Below are 19,578 nucleotides of genomic sequence, written 5' to 3' on the forward strand. Positions count from 1 at the left end.
CTATTTCTAAATAATAATTAATTATTTTAATTTATTCAATTAATATTTACTGAGCACCTGTGTGCAAGGCAGTATGCATGAATTAAATCTACTATAACTTATACATAGTTTTCATGATTCCCAATTCACCACTTCTCTGATTCTGTCCTGCCTAATCAAGACCAATTACTAACTTTTTTCTGCCTATATCACCTTATTTGATCGTTTAAGCACTCAAAATTGAAAGAGTGCATGTGGAGTCTATCAGTCTTACGCTTAACTTAGTCTCTAGTGCAGAGTCTTAACCTGGGCGTCCATGAACTTTTAAAAATATATATTTTGGTATCTATATTTTAATGTAATTGGTTGCTTTTGTAATTTGTGGAATTTGCTGAATTCTCATGTATTTTTAATTTGTAATATTGGTGAAAAGAAAAAAGAAACATAGGATGAGTCTTTAGGATCCACTCTAAGGGGATCCAATCATAAACAATGAAGTCATGAGTTAGAGAAGTAATAAGTAATTATACCCAGAGACTGGAAATAAGGGAAAGTATCCAACATCCATTCACCCAAGGGTGTTTTGTCTATCAGACCAACCCAGCCAATAAGCAAGGAACTTCTATGATGCCAGAAGGGGCTGCAGAGTTAGAAAAAGAGGGGAGTTAAATCTGAGAGAATATGTCATGCCAGAGCATAGGGGTAGCCAGACTTGTCGTTCATTATTGTTCATTAAATATATAATTAATGTTTATTGTCTTCTTCATGAGCAAATATTGCTCTGAATAGCAAACATTAAGCATTTATTAAATAATAACTTAGGTCATACTCCATTATATTAGCTTTGTGTTTAATTTATGTTAATAGTTTTATATTTTCATGTGCTATACATACATTTTAGAGTATGCTACCATCTCCCTGTATGACCAATGTTAATTTTACAACAAATTAAAGTAAAATAAAGTTTACATAGATTTTAAATATTGTAATCTTTGATTTTGTTTATCATGACTATTGTTTATTTGCATTAAATCTTTAGGAACAGACCCCATAACTATAACATAATTACATACACATATCTATATGGATGGATGGATATGTGTATATGTATGTGTGTGTGTATATAAAATCCACTATGTCAAGGTTTCTAGCAATGTTATATTAAAAAATATGATGTCAAGACTTTTTTTATTTGATCTAAAATTTCTGAGGTAGAGAGTCAGCATGGAATTGTGGATAGACAGGCAGATTTGAAATCAAAAAGCCATACGTTCAAGTACTGTTTTTGACATATGATAGCTGTGTGAACTTGGGCATGTCATTGAACTTCTCAATGACTCCAGACAATTCTCCAAGATAATGTTATAGATGAATTGCTTTTCTGCATCAGTAAAGGAAGGTTATCCATCAAGAATTCCTCACAAGGATGAAATCACAAGTTCAGACCAAAAAACAAAAACCAACAGAAATATGGCACATAATTCCTGCTAACTTTTATGAGGCAAATATAATCCTAATTCCAACTGAAAAAAGGACAAAGCAAATACAGGGAACTACAGATGGTTTGTGATGCTGGAGAAGACTTCTGGAAATCGTTTGGACAGCAAGATCAAATTAGTCAATACTCAAAAAATATTAATTCAAATTACTCATTGGAAGGACAAATACTGAAGCTGAAGCTTAAATTCTTCGGCCACATGAGAAGACATGCCTCATTAGAAAAAAACTGATGTTAGGAAAGATTGAAGGCCAAAGGAGAAGGGGACAGCATTGGAAGAAATAGATGGAAAGTTTCACGTAAGCAATGAACATAAGCTTGGATAGACTTAGGGAGGTAGCAGAAGATCCTGGTGTGCTATGATCCATGGGGTCATACAGAGCTGGACATGACTGAATGAACAGCAACAATGGCTCATTAAACATTTTAGATAATTTTTTCAAATAAGTTTTAGCAATATACATGCCCCTCCAAATCAATAAACAAGTTAAATTTATATTAAGAATGGTAAATGGTGTAATATATTGGTCTATGCACAGTTTCTGCCATCCTGCTTTTCAGTTTTCCCAATAATTTTTACCAAATAATGAATTCTTATCTCAAAATTGTAAGTCTTTATACTTGACAAATACCACATTAATGTGTTTATTTGCTACTGTAAATTTTAATTCTACTCTGTTCCACTGACCTACTTTTCTATTTCTTAGCCAGCACCAAATAATTTAGAAACATATCATAAACTTAAATATTGGAACTTAATTACAAAGTAACAAAAGGAAAAAAAATAAGCATTCCATGTGCATAGCAGAACATAGGAGAGGATTCAAAACATGAATGATAAATTTTCATTTCAAGAAAGCCTGTATGATAAACACTACACATTGGATCGAGAGCTGCCCATCTTTTCTTTGCTTCCTTGTAAATTTCTTTTTTTATTCTTTGCTGTGTACTTTTTTAATTTTGTTCTTTTTTTCCCTTCCCTGCCCCGCCCCAAAAGGCTACAATTGAGTGTGGATATATTTCAGTACCAAATAGTTTTAATAATTACTGCCTTATAATGTAGTTTAAGATCTGGTATAAACTTTGTTCCTTTATATATATTTTTTCAGCATTTTCTTTGATACTCTTAACTTTTTGTTTTTCCAAGTGAATTTTGTTATTATTTTTTCTAATTCAGTAAATTTTTTTAGTAATTTAATTGTGATGATATTGAATACATAAATTAGTTTGGGTAAAATTGTCACTCTTATTAAATTGGCCCTGCCCATCAATGAACAATTAATATTTATCCAATTGATTAAATCTGATTTTATTTGCATAATATGTTTTTTTCATAATTTTATATATGAAGTTCCTGGGTGTATTTTGGCAGGTGTACGCTCAGGTATTTTATACTGTCTAGAGTTGTTTTAAATGATGTATTTTTTTCTGTCTCTTCTTGCAGTTTTGGTTGTGACATATAGGAACGACAATGATTTTGTGGATTTGCTTTATATACTGCTACTTTGCTAAAATTATTGATTGTTTCAACTAACTTTTAGTTGAGTCTTTGGGATTTTCTAAGTATATCATCATATTGTCTGCAAAAAGAAACCTCATTCCATATTCTGATTCCTTCTATTTCTTTTTCTTGTCTTATTGCTAGTGCTAGAATTTCCAACAAAATATTGAATTTTAATTTGTTCTTTTTCTAGTTTTTATAATTGTATACTTAATTCATTAGTCTGTTCTTTCTCTGTTTTGTTGATGTGAGTATTTACAGATATCAATTTTCCTCTAATGACCACTTCTGCTATATCCCATAGGTTTTGATTGCTGTCTCATTATTGTCATTCCATAGCACCTTCACAAAAATTGACTGCATTTGAGGTTTTGATTACATTAAATTAATTTTTTGCACAAACAAAAACAATGTAGCTAAGTTTTAAACACAAACAAAAAACTGGGGGAAAACTTTTACAAGTTTATCTGATACAGGCGTTATTCCTCAAATATATAGGCAATTGAGTCAAATTTGTAAGCATATAACTCACACATTGATAAGTGGTCAAAGGATATGAACAGGTACCATATTTCACCGCATAATCATTGCATATTTTATGTCATATTTTTTGCAAAAAAGTGGGGTGAGACCATTGCGTGAAGCTTTTTTTAATTGTGCCATTATTACTTGTCTTTTGGTTTCTTCCAGTCTCCAACTTTTCTTCACTGAAAACTGTCTTTCCACAGCTGTTTCCATGCTGCTCAGTGAACACAATCACTTTCAGCTTGAAGTCCCAGAACGGTTTTGTTTTTTATATTTACCCATAATCAGAAAAAGTGCTTCACATGTTAAAGTATGGCTGGCAGATGAATGCTACAGCTGTTGTGCAGGAAGATGCAAGTCTTACCATATCAGGTGATTTATTCATGGCAGCTTCACCTGCCTGCCTGCTCCCCTTGCGTCTACAGCTCTTCATTGGGTTGAGTGACAATACCATTAGTACTGCAGTGCTCTAAACAAACCACGTATATCAGCCTTTGGAAATATACTGCCAATGCATGATTGCTGAGAATTCTAGCATGCAGCTCACAATGAATGAGAGAAAAATGCATATCCACATGCCACTGGTGAATATATTGCTGCTCTGTTTACCTTTTAAGCAGTGTGACAAACAGAATTATACTATGCAAAGATTACATGATGAAAGGTTGTAAACCAATTTCTGGACCAAAAAAACAAGATGCAACAATTATGCAGGGGCAATGATTATGCAGTGAAATGCAGTAGTTTTCAAAAAAATCAAAAGCATGAAAAAATGCTCTAAATCACTACTGATTAGAGAGATGCAAATCAAAACAACTGTGAGGTACCACCAAAGAGCTATTAGATTGGCTAGTATGACAGAAAAAGAAATTATAAAAAAGTTGGAGGAGATGTGGGAAAATTTGGACACATGCATCAGGACCTACATATGCAAAAATATTGATAGCAGCTCTTTATGTGGTGGTCAAGAATTGGAAATTGAGGGGATGCCCATCAATTGGAGAATGACTGGAACAAGTTGTGGTATATGAATGTAATGTAATACTATTGTGTTATAAGAAATAATGAGCAGGCAGACTTCAGAAAAACCTGGAAAGACTTATATGAAATAGTTCTGCTTCATTCTGTTCTCATCCAGTAATTGCCAGAGATCTATCATGTAAAAAGCAAGTTAATTATCTTCTCAGAACCTCATTTTCTGCTGTTAAACAGGAAGAATAACACTTCCACCACCTATACTACATCGCAATGTAAGGAAAATGTTTTGCAGATCTTAGAGCACTATATCAATATGAGGTAAAATTCCTTAATTCTCTTCTTCACCCCTGCAAATAGTTGCTAGTACCCCTACCTCGAAGTACCTTGTATTTAATTATCTGTGAGCATGTTATAATACCAAAGTGAAATATAAATTAATCCTGGGAAGGAATTGTTTCATTTTCTCTTTATATTCCCAATAGCTAGCATAGTTTCTTGTGGTGGTAAAAAAATTTTTTGACCTAAATTGAAATAGATCTCACAGCTTGATTCTAATCATGTAAAACATTTACACCATTCACTTAAAGTTGGGACTTTTCCTAAGAAATATTTTATTTTGAAATAAAATAACTGCATTTGAAGTTATAAGCCAATGTTTTCAAAAAAAAGTTTAAAAAAGGCATCCAGATAGCTTAAAACAATGAGTGGCATATAGTAAGTTTTTAATAAATGCCTTTTGATTAAACCCTTCAGAACCAATTCCATCCTGTCTTTCCAGGTATTGCTACCCATTACACACTCTATATTCCACTCCAATAAACGTTCTTGCTGTCCCTCAAAAACAACATCCTATCTCCTGTCACCATAACTTTGCAGGAAAGTCCCCTTAGAAAAAATGCACTCCTTTTCCTCCACCAACAAAAATCCCTAGTTTCCTCTAAGATAAAGGTCAAGTACCACTTTCTACATAAGACCTTTCCTAATACCTCCAACTACTAGTGACTCCTACCAATAAACTTACATTTATGTATTTATTTTGTATCTATTCCACAATAGAGTGTAAGCTCCTTGAGAGCAGAGTCATTTCCTTCTTTCTTTCTTTCTTTCTTTCTTTCTTTCTTTCTTTCTTTCTTTCTTTCTTTCTTTCTTTCTTTCTTTCTTTCTTTCTTCCTTCCTTCCTGCCTTCCTGCCTTCCTTTCTTCCTTCCTCTTTCTTTCTTTCTTTCTTTCTTTCTTTCTTTCTTTCTTTCTTTCTTTCTTTCTTTCTTTCTTTCTTTCTTTCTTTCTTTCTTTCTTCCTTTCTTTTCTTCCTTTCTTGCCTTCATAACCCAAGTAAATAGCACAGTGCTTGGCACAGAGTAGGTGGTTAACAAATATTTATGGATTATTAATTAATGTGAATGGGAAATTTTTTTAAAAATAACTGAGTCCTTAATTCTTTATTTAAAGTTTTTTTAATTAATTAGCACTAGTAAAAAATGATTAACCACACAGATTTAAATAAAGGTGGAGAAAGGATCCTATCACTTTAACTAGCTTATTCTCATTATCCTTATCTGGAAAATGAGGATAATAGTAATGACTGCCATATCTATCTTATAGGGGTGGTGTCTAAAAGAACATGGCAAACTTTCAAGTGCTATATAAATATGAGTCAGTATTAACTTGGTTCTAAATATTCCTTATTTTGTAATCATATCCTGATCACAATGTAAATTTTTTCTAAATTGAAAAATGCGGCACACAATAAGGTACTATAGACATTAATGGGATGTGATACCAGCTGAAGCTATTGTCTTTTTTCTTTTATTTTTTTTTTAGTTTTTCTTCATAGCTATGTTTCCGTCAAGGAAAAAAATAATGTCATTTATAATTAACAGAGAATTTTCGAGCTACTGCAGTACTTACGGGAACAAGTGGCAGTTTGCCATTCCAGGCACTGCCCATATGGAAAAGAGATTATATAGGCATTTGAGTCAACACATCGTTTTGTGCTGCTGCACCACATACATTCCATGCCATTGCTTGTGCAGTTAGAACATGTCGTCCTTAAGGAACATGGCTTTTTACAAGGCCTTGCATTTTGGTTTGGACTAACTGAAATAAATCAACAACAGTAAAAAAATTATTTAGCACATACTCTGTAGAACACAACAATAAATACAAATACACCCTTTGTTCTTTATTCTCATTTTGATTTTTTAATAATGTAAGTCCTTTTTCTAAATATTTCAGCTAAACTTCTAGCAAAAAAAAGGATAATATTTCTTTTTTAAAAATGGCTGCACTTCATTTGTGGTGAAGTCCAAAATCATATTATAAGGCAATTGTAAATAAAGAGGACATTCAAAACTAATTTAATATTTTAATTAATAATGAATTTTTTAAATTTAGGGAAATATAATTCTTCATACACATTTTCCACAAAGTATGATTTTAATTCCCATAACTGGCCACAAATCAATACCCTGCTAGTTTTATGGCACATAAGCTAAACAGTGCAGGGACAATAATAATTATTAACAGCACTGATTTTTCCTTAAATATTATGAACCACATGCTCACATCATATATATATATATATATATGTATATATATATATATACATATATATATATGATAGAAGATGTAAATACAATAAAATATTACAAGGAAAACATGATTTGAATTTCCAAATTTAAATGAAAATAAACATTTTACATTTTCTATTTAAATGACACTTCAAAGAATTATGCAAAACATGTAGTTTCCTTTTGATTGTAAAACTAACACACAGGAAATCATTTTAAATTCATTTTAATTCACTAGTGCGCATTAAAGCAAAGTTTTTCCTACTCTTAATATTTCTCCATCTATAATTAATTAAAACAAGACCAAACATTCTGCATATTACAAAAGTATTCTACTACAGTATAAATAATTTTATTTACTCATAATTTAAGTTATTAAATCAATCAGCATTTCCTTTTCTGTGATTTTACTTGCTGAAGTATTCTCCTAGCAGTTTGGATCACAACCTTTTTATACCCTATTAAATGTAATTCATGAGGACTATGGCCAAAAAATTCATCACTCTGAAGAAAACCTGAGAATGAGGGTTTTGAAAATTTGGAAAGACCTGTTCTGAGATGAAAGATATATAACCCATCATTGAATACCATCTAGGATAGTCAAACCTGCCATAGCTTACACTTCACTAGCACAGACTTCAAGAGTCCAAGGTCTCCGTGCCATGATGAGGATTCAGGGTAAGACTGTGATTTCAACTAAACTTAAAAATAAGGAAAAGATGATCCATGAGAAAGTAATATTTTCAGTAAAGTTATAACAAATTCAGTGGCAGAACCATTATGGACAGGTGCTATCACATTAAGCTGAACCAATTACATGCAGTGAACCACATTTTAAAAGATGCTTTTAAGTTAAAAGATAATATATTAACACTAAGATAAAAATTATAGAAAATGGAAATGCTTATTTTGCCAGTGCCAAAGAAGCAATAGCATAAAAGATGTTCTTTACATAGTATACATTCAAAAATAAGTAATGACCTTGGAGGACACTGTTTTTCAAAAACTATTAATTTTTTTGTGGATTACTTACCAACAGGCTTTTCACAGACAAGACCATCTGCCACAGATGTGCAAGGGTTAGCTTTTAGGCCTGCTACCTCAGCTCTTTCTAGATATGCACAGAATCCAGAGTCATTTGGTTCACCAGGAAGCCACTGTAGGGTTGTATTTGTGAAAGGAGACATGTCTTCCCATCCCCAATAGGATATATTGATCTTGCGCAACCCTACCCAAGGCGATACTTTCTGCACAACCATAAAAAAGAAAAATACAAAATATTTCATTAGAATAGTGGTATATTTAGCATGAAGAGTACAGTGTGAAAAACAGAGTCATTCTGGTATCTCTCACTGACTAAGATAAACAGCCACATTTGCCATGTTAAATATGGATTTTCTCTATATTTTTTGTAATCAAACAATAGAAATAACACATTAATCTCACTTCAGACTGAGATATTCCACAAGTTACTTATCCAGAATATTGAAGATGATCTGTTCCAATGTCATAACTTAAAAAAACAAACAAAAAACCCAATCTTTAACCATTTTTGGTAGTATTATATTTTTCCTTATTTCTTAAACACACTATCCTCAAAATGTGGATTAAAAAAACTCATGCTCATCAATTATAAATATAGATGATTGTACTCTGTTTGCAGAGTACAGTCTATGAAGGACATATTACCTATCCCCAATACTAAAAGGCCACAAGCAGCATAATTTCTTTTTAGTTCACCTCTTTCCTAGTTTTTCTGACTCTTTTCTAAGTCAATTGTCACTTACCACACAAAATGTGTCTTTCTCTAGCACTGTTCCCCAGATACATTTTTATCTAATTTCTGTTTCAAATCTCTTGTGAGTAAGAAAAGTAACCCTGCCTGTATAAAGTGTTAGTAAAATAAAAGTGAATAGCTTTTGAATGAAACTTAAGGACCTCTCCTAGGAAATTAAGTTCATGGGCTTTATGACCACTACTTTGATTATTAAGAATCCCCTCAGCTGCAATTGCTTTCCCGGCTGAAATTATCTTCCATCTACTTACTCTGCATATATCTTGTATATACCTAGTATTCACATGTTATAAATTTACATACTGGCACAGGGGACAGAGTTCTGGGACTGAATTCAAGAACACCTGAGTTCAAAACCAAGCTAAGACACAAGAGCTATGTGGCCTGTGCAATTCAACTCTCTCTACCTCAGTTGCTTCAGGTTTAAAATGGAGATGTTAATAACATCTACTGCATAGTGTTGTGATAATCAAATGTGACATTTGTAAAGTGGTGCATATGGGTGCTTAATAAATGGTTATCCCCTTTTCTTTTCTTTCCTTCCCTGCCTTTCCTAGTCAGAATGTTTACTCCTAGAAGACAGTGACTGTTTCTACCTTTCTGCACATCTCTAAAGCTTGGCCAAGCATACAGTAATCTCTCAAAAAATGCTAATTGACAAACAGGCGAAACCCACTGCCTCTTGAGGCAGCCCAATCTATTTTTAGGGTAACTAATCACCTTTCACACACTCATACTCCTCCATGATTTTTCCCATGATAGGCCTAGCTTACTCTTGTGTCTCAGGTCTCTAAACATCTATCCATCAAGTCGGATTTCAGTATATGTTATTTTCTGTATCACATACCCACAATCTCTCTTTTCTTCCCAAGGCCACTGTTCCAGTCTTAATTTTCATCTACCAAGAGGTGGATCTTCTCACAGACCCACATATAGCATTTCTCTACTCCACTTCACCCTTCAAATTGAAGCCAGGAAAATCTGCCCGTCTTTTTTTTTTTTTGCTAAAGAATAATAGCTTACATACTTATACTGTATTAAAATTTAAATGTTTACAAAACACATTCTTCCCAACAATCCTGTGATGTAGGTAGGACAAGTGTTATCATCGTCCTCTCACAAATTTAGAAATTGAGTCTCAGAGAAGTAAAATCATTAGATTAAAAATGGTAAAATGTCAGTAATGTTAAGAAGATATATTCCCATGTAAATATATCCATAAACCTGAGGAAGAAATCAAAGCAGAAAACATGGGTGATGAAAAAATCAGGCTCAGAATGTACTACATACCACCTAATCAAAAGGAGGAACTGGATAACAAATTCCTGATGCTGATTACAAAGCTGGCACAGAAACAGGACATAATTATTACAGGGGACTTCCACTATCTGTCATAAACTGAAGAATTATTTCTTCTCAAAGTAGAGCATCTGACAAATTCTAAACTTGCTCTGCAGAGAATTTTATGTTTCAAAAGATTCTAAAATTGGCTCAACTGGGATGGGAAGTTCTCAAGAATGAAAGTCTAATAAATACACACCATTCCACTAAAAAAGAAATGGGAAATTTAAATATTAAAGAAATAAATCAGGAATTTATTTTTAAAAACTGATGGAAAAGGAACTTTATAAAAGATGGAAAGCAAAGCAAGTATCTAAAGATGAATGTAAAAAAGCAGCACAATCTTACATGATTAAGGATGGTCAAAGTCTAGAAGAAGCTGAAATCTCTCATCAATACATAGGAAAACAAAAAGGTATTTTCTAGTTATGATGAGGGCAATGATGAGAATGGTAATGAATTTTTTAAAAGTTTATTATAAACATAGTAACCTTCAACAAAAATAATCATACAAGCATACAAAATAAAGTGTAAAATCTTTCATAAACTTTTAGTATTTAATGATGTATAGTTTAATGAATTAATATAAAACTAACAAAAATGTCCTTGCTCAGTGACATTATAAGACCTCATGAAATTCTATTGCCATTGGGTTTGTTATAGACATGTCATTTCATTCAAAGTATATTCAGTTCTGGTTTTGTTAGTCTCACATTTCGTTATTTCATATAACTCTTTTCCTATTTCTTTTAGTATTTCATACTTTCACTTTTACAGCACTGCAACAATTGTTCACATCAAAAACTCTTCATTCCTTTGTACTGCGCACATCTCTGAACATTCAACAAATCTTACAGACCACTTTTCAGAATAAAGCTTTTAAGTGCATAAATACACAAGGTTACAAAAGAAGCAAATTAAAATGATTTAAATTATTTTTAAAAATTGAAGTTCATGGTTCCTTTGAAATCTATCCATGGACTGGAATCCCTGCTTTATACTAATATAGCACAATTTTAAGTCATTTTCCAATTAATAGGCATATTTGGATTATAAATATGATAGCCATGAATATTTCTGCAAAGCCATGTCCCTTTTGTCCCTTTTTTAAAAGGTGTTTTTAGAATAGTCTTAGCAGTAGCATAATTGAGTCACATAAATAACTCCCTGACATATTTGCAGCAGTCTACAGTCTCAGTGAGTACTTGTTTTCCTACAGCATCACCATTGGTGAATTATATCATTTTTTTTGTTTGAAATTACAATTGCTATAAGATGGTGTCAACAGAATTAAACCGAATAGACATAAATATAAATTTCACCGATGTTAACAAAAATCATCTTTAAAATTATAGAATAGCTAAAAAATCGTGTTAAAACAATATGGGGGGGGAATACAGAGAATTGTAACTGTAATGAGTCAGTAGTGTGCATAGCAGTCAAAAAAGCTAGCTAGTTACTGAAGAAGAAAACTTGCCTCTGATTTATCATGATTAGATTTTACAAGCAAGAAACAGATGAGAAAAAAAAACTCTCTAAGAGTTTCAGTAGCTGCTTTCAAACTTTCAGAGTAGATTTTACTGAATAAACTGAGCCGGCCACAAAGCTAGAAATGAAAGAAAAAATACTTTAAAAAGAAACTAACTGCAGCACAGCACAAGTTGCTGCAACATTTCATTAAAAGTTACTGATAAATGATCGTTTTACCCAAGAAATCCCTTGAAAGTACACAAAGACATCTACCTTTGCTATGTCACATGTGACTTATCTTACTTTCTTAGAACTGCAATGACTCAGGATGTAATACATTTAAATATATTCTTGGAGAGATGTCACCTCGTAAAAGTTTCTAAGTGTGAATTTTGCTAAAGCTTGGCTTTACAAAGAAATCAAACAGCCATTTTTCATCTCTAAGACATGCTAGTCAGCAAACTGCCATATCTATACTTTGTCACATATTTGCCAGTATTTATTAACCTCTTTGTGCCATTTTAATAACAAGCTGGGGGGAAAGTCAGCAAATAATGCCACAAGTCAATGCCAATATGTTGGTCTTGGCACTGAATGTTTGATTTCCAACCTTAACAATATGTTTATTCAAAATAACACATTGCAAGTGTAGGAGTAAAAACAAAACTGGTAGGGTTAAAAACAAAAGAGTAAGCAAACAGGAAAAAATACCACAATCATTAGTATTTTAGAAAAGTTAGTGATGTTGCTCTTACCAGTAATAAGTAGTTCTTTTGAAAATCCACATTACACTAAATATGACTTATTCTAAGTGGGACACTCTATAATCTGTTCCCCCATCTGAGAGTAAAGGAAATTAAACAGATGTTGCAAGACAGAAAACAAATCAACTTTGATTACTTTATGCCTTCCACTAGAATAAAATGAAAAACTTTACAAATTTACCTTGTCACTATTTTTTTAATTTAAAAGTGTTTTATGTCTTTAGAGTACATTTATAACAAAAATTTTAAAACAATTGCAAAGAGCAAAGTGATACTGTCATTTCTTTCAGAGAAACCTCACTATATAGGTTTCACTATATAGCATAATGGCTCTGTTCATATAAATTTTAATTACTATTAATAATTGCTTTTTAACCTGTCTGTAAATTCATAATCCACTATAAAAACCAATTTCATTGTATATCCAAGGGTGCACAGCATGGTGTAGTAGGCATTTTTAAATATTTTATCAATTAATACAAGCAAATGGAAAACATTAGTTTCAGTCAAGTAAATCTGAGTTTTAAAATATTAGTATATTCAAAGAAAAATATATTATTAGAACAAATTCCTGGTTCTCTTCCTTTGAAAGTTGAATATTATCAAACTCCAATTATTAGCATCTCTGTTAAAGCAAAAGGTGTGAGAACTGCAAAATGAATGATTGCAACTTTAGTATATTTCTGCAGTCATTTTGTAGTTATATTCAATAAAGTATTGTTCCAACTGAAAGAGGAAAAAGCAAAAACAAAAGGGCCACTAATATATATTTCTACATAGAAATGCATAAGGTTGGGATAAGTCATAATCTAATTTCATGAACACTTTCTCAGTACTATCTTTGAAAGTCTTTGAAATCCAAAAATGTCCTAATTCTCTGATGTTGGGAAGGTGGCAGAAAAATACAACATTAAAAGTTAATGTGACTTAATTCAACTCTAAGAATCCACAAAGTGTTTATTTGTAAACAAGTATTAATAAGAATTTGCCCAATATCACTGGTATCTTTTCTACTATATTTTTAATTATCTGCATAGAAATTTTCCACTTTATGAATTACTATGGTTTTCAAATCCTTAACCAGTTTTCACCACATGTGCCTAAGTGTCCTTCACTTACCACTCTGATATACATACATGAAATGCTAATTGTATTGCGGGGGGGGGATGTTGGTAATTTGTGTTGAATAAACTTTTACAAAATGTTTACTATATGTAAGGCACTATATTATGTAAGAGACAATATGCATATACAATATGTATAATATCTATACACACACATACACACACACATGTTTTCCAAAACTAGATTATATCATAAATGAAATAATTTTCAGATTATTATTATAAGATCATAGATCAAGAGCTGAAAGAGCTCTCAGAGATCATACAGGCCAGCACCTCTCATTTTACAGAATTACTTGCTATTTCCTCCCAGTACATAACTTGAGATAATCATAAATGAAATACACTATTTATGCAATAGAACTTTTTTTTCTAAAAACAAACCTCTTCTACATAGGAAGTCTATAACTGACCTCTGTATACATCTGCATTCTTTGGTGACAAATGTTCCAACAACCTTCAACACGATTTCATAGCTTCAAATTTTTTTTCCTCAATAGTATTCTGAAAGTAGCCAAATGCTTTTATTCCAACATAACATATTCAAAGGGTAGGAAATATGAAGTTTAATTGTGCAAAAAGAACATTATCACCACCACAAAAACAGAATCTTTTCCTTTTGATGACACACTGTTGCAATCAATTCCAAATGTACTTACAAGAATTTGTGAGGAAAAAAGTGATTAAAAACTGTTTTAGGGGAATATTTGAAAAACTCTCAGTCTATAAGCAAAATATTTTATTTATATGTGTGTGTATATATATATATATATATATATATATATATATATATGTATGTATGTATGTATGTATGTATGTATGTATGTACAATCCCAAATAGTTAAAATACCTGTTGTGTGTACTTTTGTATTTCATCCAAAACAAATTCTACTTCTTTTGAGCTTGTCAATGAAGCAAGGTTTCCACTCAGGCTGTAGCAATAAAGTTTAGCATTGTCATAGTTTTCTTTGCTGGAATTTATTCGAAGGCATGCATCTCCAATATGATTCCATCCCTCTCCACAAAGATGAGCTAGTGAGGAAAATCCATGCTTAATTTGAATATTTACAACAGAAGTTTTATTTTTTCAATTAGTTTTAATTCCCAATAGAAATTCTTGAAATTTACCTAATCTCCAACATAATTTCCTTATTGAAAAAGAATATTTAAAGTGGGTTAATGTAGTGATCAAGATCTGTTTCACCATTACAAAATGGATGTGATATACTGCCTCTAAAATTCAATTCTATTAATACTTCAGAGATTTAGTTTCTATGTATTCTTTATGGCAGTCCAAGTAAATCACAGAATTTATCAGTATAAATAATCAAAACACACAAAAAATCACTACTAAATTCCTACTGATGTTCACACATCTAATCCAAAAAGTTGGAAATCATCCTAAAAGAATTCCATTCTAGCAGAATTATAACAATAATTTCAGAACTACTTTATTTACATAGGCCATTATTCTTTACTTCTTATGTTCTATTGATACATAGTTGCTCTTGATTTTTAAAATTATAGCTATTAACTAAACTGCCTTTTTCTATTTTTATTTAGCAGAGAAGCTAAAAATTTTGCTTCCTAATATTTGCCTCTGCATGACTTTTAATTTAGTAACTTGTTGTCTATCCACAATGGTGGTTCAATCTAATCTGATAGTAGCAGTCTATTTTTTGAGGCTATACTAGACAGGGAAAAGACTTGAGGCAGGGAGATAAATCAAAAGGATATTGTAATAGTTCAAACCTGAAGGCATGAAAATCTCTAATAGGTGGGGGCTAAGTGGAGAAAAGAAAAATCAAAAAGAGGGATATAAAGGTAGAAATACTAAGACTTGGATACAGACTGGAGTTATTGTGTGTATGTACAAAATATATATGAAGAGAAAGAGAGACAGAGAGAGATGATACTCTATTTTTCAAAAAAAAATCTAATTTTTGAGAGAGGAAATTAAAAACAGCTTAATTTCCAATGAAAGTAGAACAGTCCTTCGTCATATTTGCAATAACTTGGGACTATTCTTTAATCCTATCACATTCCACCATGTAGCATACTTATTTGCATATATGTTATATCCCTCCATACTTCTATCCCTTTGGGCATCTACGCAGATTTATTCTTAGAATGCTGGCAGAGTACCTTACACAAGTAGGACCTTTAAAATGCGTAACTTCAATGAATATGTTGTTCAGGGTCTCATTAAAAACTCTACATAGTGTTTACTGCACATTTCATAACATGTAAAAACAGCCTAGGGTGAAGGGGGGCAGTTATCAAGTTTTTTTTAAAGGTTTTTTTTTTGCATGTCAATCTATGAAATAATGAATTATTTACATTTTGTGTATATGTATTAAAAGATTACCATATTTTTGCCAATTATTATTTTAAAAAAACCCTCAGTTCAATGTAATGATACTTTAATATTGGGAAGCAATCAGACCTTTTAATTTTTAGAAAAAAGTGAATGTTCTTACTTTAACATATTTTAGTTTAGTGGTATTTACAAGCAGACCCATCATCAAGACCAGTTACATAATTCCAACATCGTTACCTGGTAAAGCCTGACACTCTTGCTGTCGTTGATCCCATTGGCAGTTTAAGTTTAATGAACAACTTTTACAGCTGGTCAGTTTATTACAGATCTGTTCATTTTTGACATGACATTTGGTGAAGTTTTTTACTGACTAGAAAATAAAAAAGATATATCAAATTAATTTTTTCAATTTTTCTAAAAGACCAGTAAGTTTAGTTGTTTAAAAGTATTCAATACTCATAATTCCAGAGATCACAATGGTTTAGATATTAAATATCATTTAATATAGTCTAAATATATCAGGTAGTTTATTTCACTAAAATAAAATAAATCCAAAGTAATTGATGCAAAAGAGGGTGTCAAAATATAAACATGCTGAGCTGCTGTACATCATAAAGCATTTTTTCCATATCCATTTCTATAATGGAAGTATTCTATCTCTCCTTTTTTCATTGACCAACTTCTAGAAAAAATAATCTATACTTGCTGTCTTTCTCTTCAGCAGTCTCTGGCTCCTCAAATCTTTATGCTCTAACTTCCAACCTGCCCCTTCCCACTCAACCCATTGGACTAACACTGCTCGCTTCAATGTCACCAATTATCTACCATTTGACCGAATCTCCAGTTGTGCTCTCCTTTTCTTCTATTTTGTATTTGGAACTGGTTGACCATTTTCTTCTTCTAGAGTCAATCCTTCCTTTGTTTCTGTGAGATAATATGTTCATAGTTCTTCCACTTATCATATCTTTCTCTGTCAGTGATTCAAAGTTATTGTTCTTCACAAATGTACACATAGTGCAATGCTGTTTCCTCTGCCCTCTTCTTTTTATCCACATGTTCTTCAACCTCATATACTACCTCAGCTTTAACATCAGCCCAATGCAAATGATTCACAGATCTGCTATCCTGGGTTTCAGATTCATTTTTTCAACTTCCTACTTAGTGTTGTCTTTTTTAACTGTACTCTAGATGCAACATGTATAAAACCCAAAATCTACAACTTATTCAAAGGTGTTAATAGAAAGACAATTAGTTTTGGAGGTAGAAGAACTGAGTTTGAATCCTATCTCTGCCATTTCCTAGTTGTAAAGCCTTGGAACAGTCATAACTTCTTTCTGCTCCCAATGCCTTTAGGGAAATTGGGGAAAATAATATATTTTCTTACCTGTTTTGTAGGGTCAGAAGATAATATATGTAACTTATTTTATAAACAGTAAATAATAATCATAAATAGCATATATATATAGTGCTTTAATGCAGTAGTATCAAACTCAAATAGAAACAGAGGCCACCAAATCACATATAAGGATTCCCATGAGTGCATAATAACTTAGAAAATCACATGTTAACATTATGTATGTTTTATTGTATTTTTATTTATTTGGTTCAATATTTCCCAATTACAATTTATTCTGGTTCAGGATGCCTTTGGGAGCAGATTTTATATTTGACACCACTGCTTTAAGGTATATATGTTATGTCATTTGATTATCAATGAGGTCAGTGGTATTATTACCATTTTACAGATGAGAAAATTGAGGGTGAGAGAAGTTAAGTGATTTATCCAGAGTCACATGGCTGGTATATATCTAAGGTAGGATTTAAACTATATTTTCCTGAGTGCAAGTCCAGCACTTCATGCATCACATCACTCTATAAACATTACATTAAAAGCATCACTTTTATTCATTCCCAAGGCTACTGTTCCTACAAACTTACCTATTACTATTCATAGTATCCTTCTCCCATTAACCTAGACTTTATGTTTCATACCAAAATAGCTACTAAATTCTGCTTATATCAAAATCACTCCCATTTGTCCCTTCATTCCCTTTCCTAACACCACCAACCACCACTTGTCAATTGGTCATCGTCACTCACTTGGACCCTTACAAATACTCACTCACTATTTTTTCTACCTCATACTCCCTGCTAGCATTATCCAATACATCCGACATGCTCCTGTCTTTTTTTTTCATGGTCAGATAGTCCTTAATTTTTTATTTTACATAATTACCTTGATAGAAATAAGAAAATATGAACATTTCCACATACAAACCAGAAAAGGATTACATAAGAAAGCATGTCTATTCTGTATAGCTCTTTTTAATGGAAGTATATATTACATTTGACATGGTAGCATTTTCTTGAGTATGTCCCTTTCCAAAATTCTTTTTGCTCTATTACATATATTCTCTATACGTTTCATTGTCATTTTTTTCTGCTTAAAATTAGAATCACTACCTGCCACTCCTTTGAACAATTCTCTGACCACCCCCCAGGGGAAAAAATGTCTCTTTGAACAAATAAGTGTAGTTTTGTTGTTGTTCAGTCATTTCAACTGTGTCTGATTCTCTGTGACCCCATTTAGAGTTTTCTTAGAAGAGATACTGGAGCAGTTTGTAACTTCCTTCTTTAGCTCATTTTACAGATGAGGAAACTGAGGTAAGCAAGGTTAAGTGACTTGCCCAGAGTCACACAGTTAGTTTCTGAGACATCTGAACTCAGGTCTTCCTGACCCCTGGTCCAGAGCTCTATCTACTGTGCCACATAGCTGAACACCATAACAAAGCAAAGCAAGTTAATGCCTAGGTAATGTCTGGAAATATATTTCTTATTATGAACTCACATTCCATCATTTCTCTATCAAGAGATGTGAAGCATTCTTCAGCATCAATGTTGAGTTATGATTGGCCATGGCACTGAGCAGAGGTCTTAAATCTTTCAAATTTGTTTTCCTTTACAGTGTTGTAGTAATTGTAAAAGCTGTTCTGGTTTCACCCAACTCATTCCACATCAGTTCATAAACACATTCCCAAGATTCTCTGAAGTTTTCTTATTATCGTGTTTTACAGTATAACAGAATTCCATTATATTAATACACCATAATTTGTTTAGTCATTCCCAAATTGATGGGCATACATTTTATTTCCACTTCTTTGCTATAAAAAAGTGTCCTCCTATAAATATTTTTATACTTATAAGTTCTTCAAGTTGTGGTATATGAATATAATGGAACACTATTGTGCTATAAGAAATGATGAGGGGCAGCTAGGTGGCACAGTGGATAGAGTACCAGCCCTGGATTCATGAGGACCTGAGCTCAAATCTGGCCTCAGACCAAACACTAGACACTTACTAGCTATGTGATCCTGGGCAAGTCACTTAACCCCATTGCCTAGCCAAAAAAATAAAAAAATTAAAATTAAAAAAAAAGAAATGATGAGCAAGGACGGCAAGCGTGCTTGCTTTTAGGTAAGATGTTTCCCCTGGTTCATTTACTGAGAGAAAGAGACTTCAAAATATATCAAATGCTGAGTTGAAGATGAAGATCTTTCATGTTTTATCTGCTTCAATTTGGTGCCTAAGCAAATCACCCTTGAATGGGGACACATTATTTGCCCAACTTGTCTCAAGAACAAAGCTTCTCCATCTTCATGCTGCACTGTATGCTGGAAATTCTCCCAGCTAAAAACTCTTCAGACTGACATGGTC

At 32.3% G+C, this 19,578-nt stretch overlaps 1 protein-coding gene across 1 annotated transcript in view; it reads right to left on the reverse strand.

Moving 5' to 3' along the window:
- ATRNL1 (attractin like 1) overlaps positions 1–19,578 on the reverse strand; it is a 1,198,805-nt gene that overhangs the window by 942,469 nt on the left and 236,758 nt on the right. The window contains 4 exon segments of the mRNA XM_020988143.2: positions 6,389–6,577; positions 8,084–8,297; positions 14,395–14,576; positions 16,102–16,234. Coding sequence (XP_020843802.1) covers positions 6,389–6,577; positions 8,084–8,297; positions 14,395–14,576; positions 16,102–16,234 — 718 coding nt within the window.

The sequence above is a fragment of the Phascolarctos cinereus genome, unplaced genomic scaffold (assembly GCF_003287225.1).
Source record: "Phascolarctos cinereus isolate Bilbo 61053 unplaced genomic scaffold, phaCin_HiC Scaffold_3;HRSCAF=262, whole genome shotgun sequence".
In the NCBI taxonomy this organism is placed as follows: Eukaryota; Metazoa; Chordata; class Mammalia; order Diprotodontia; family Phascolarctidae; genus Phascolarctos; species Phascolarctos cinereus.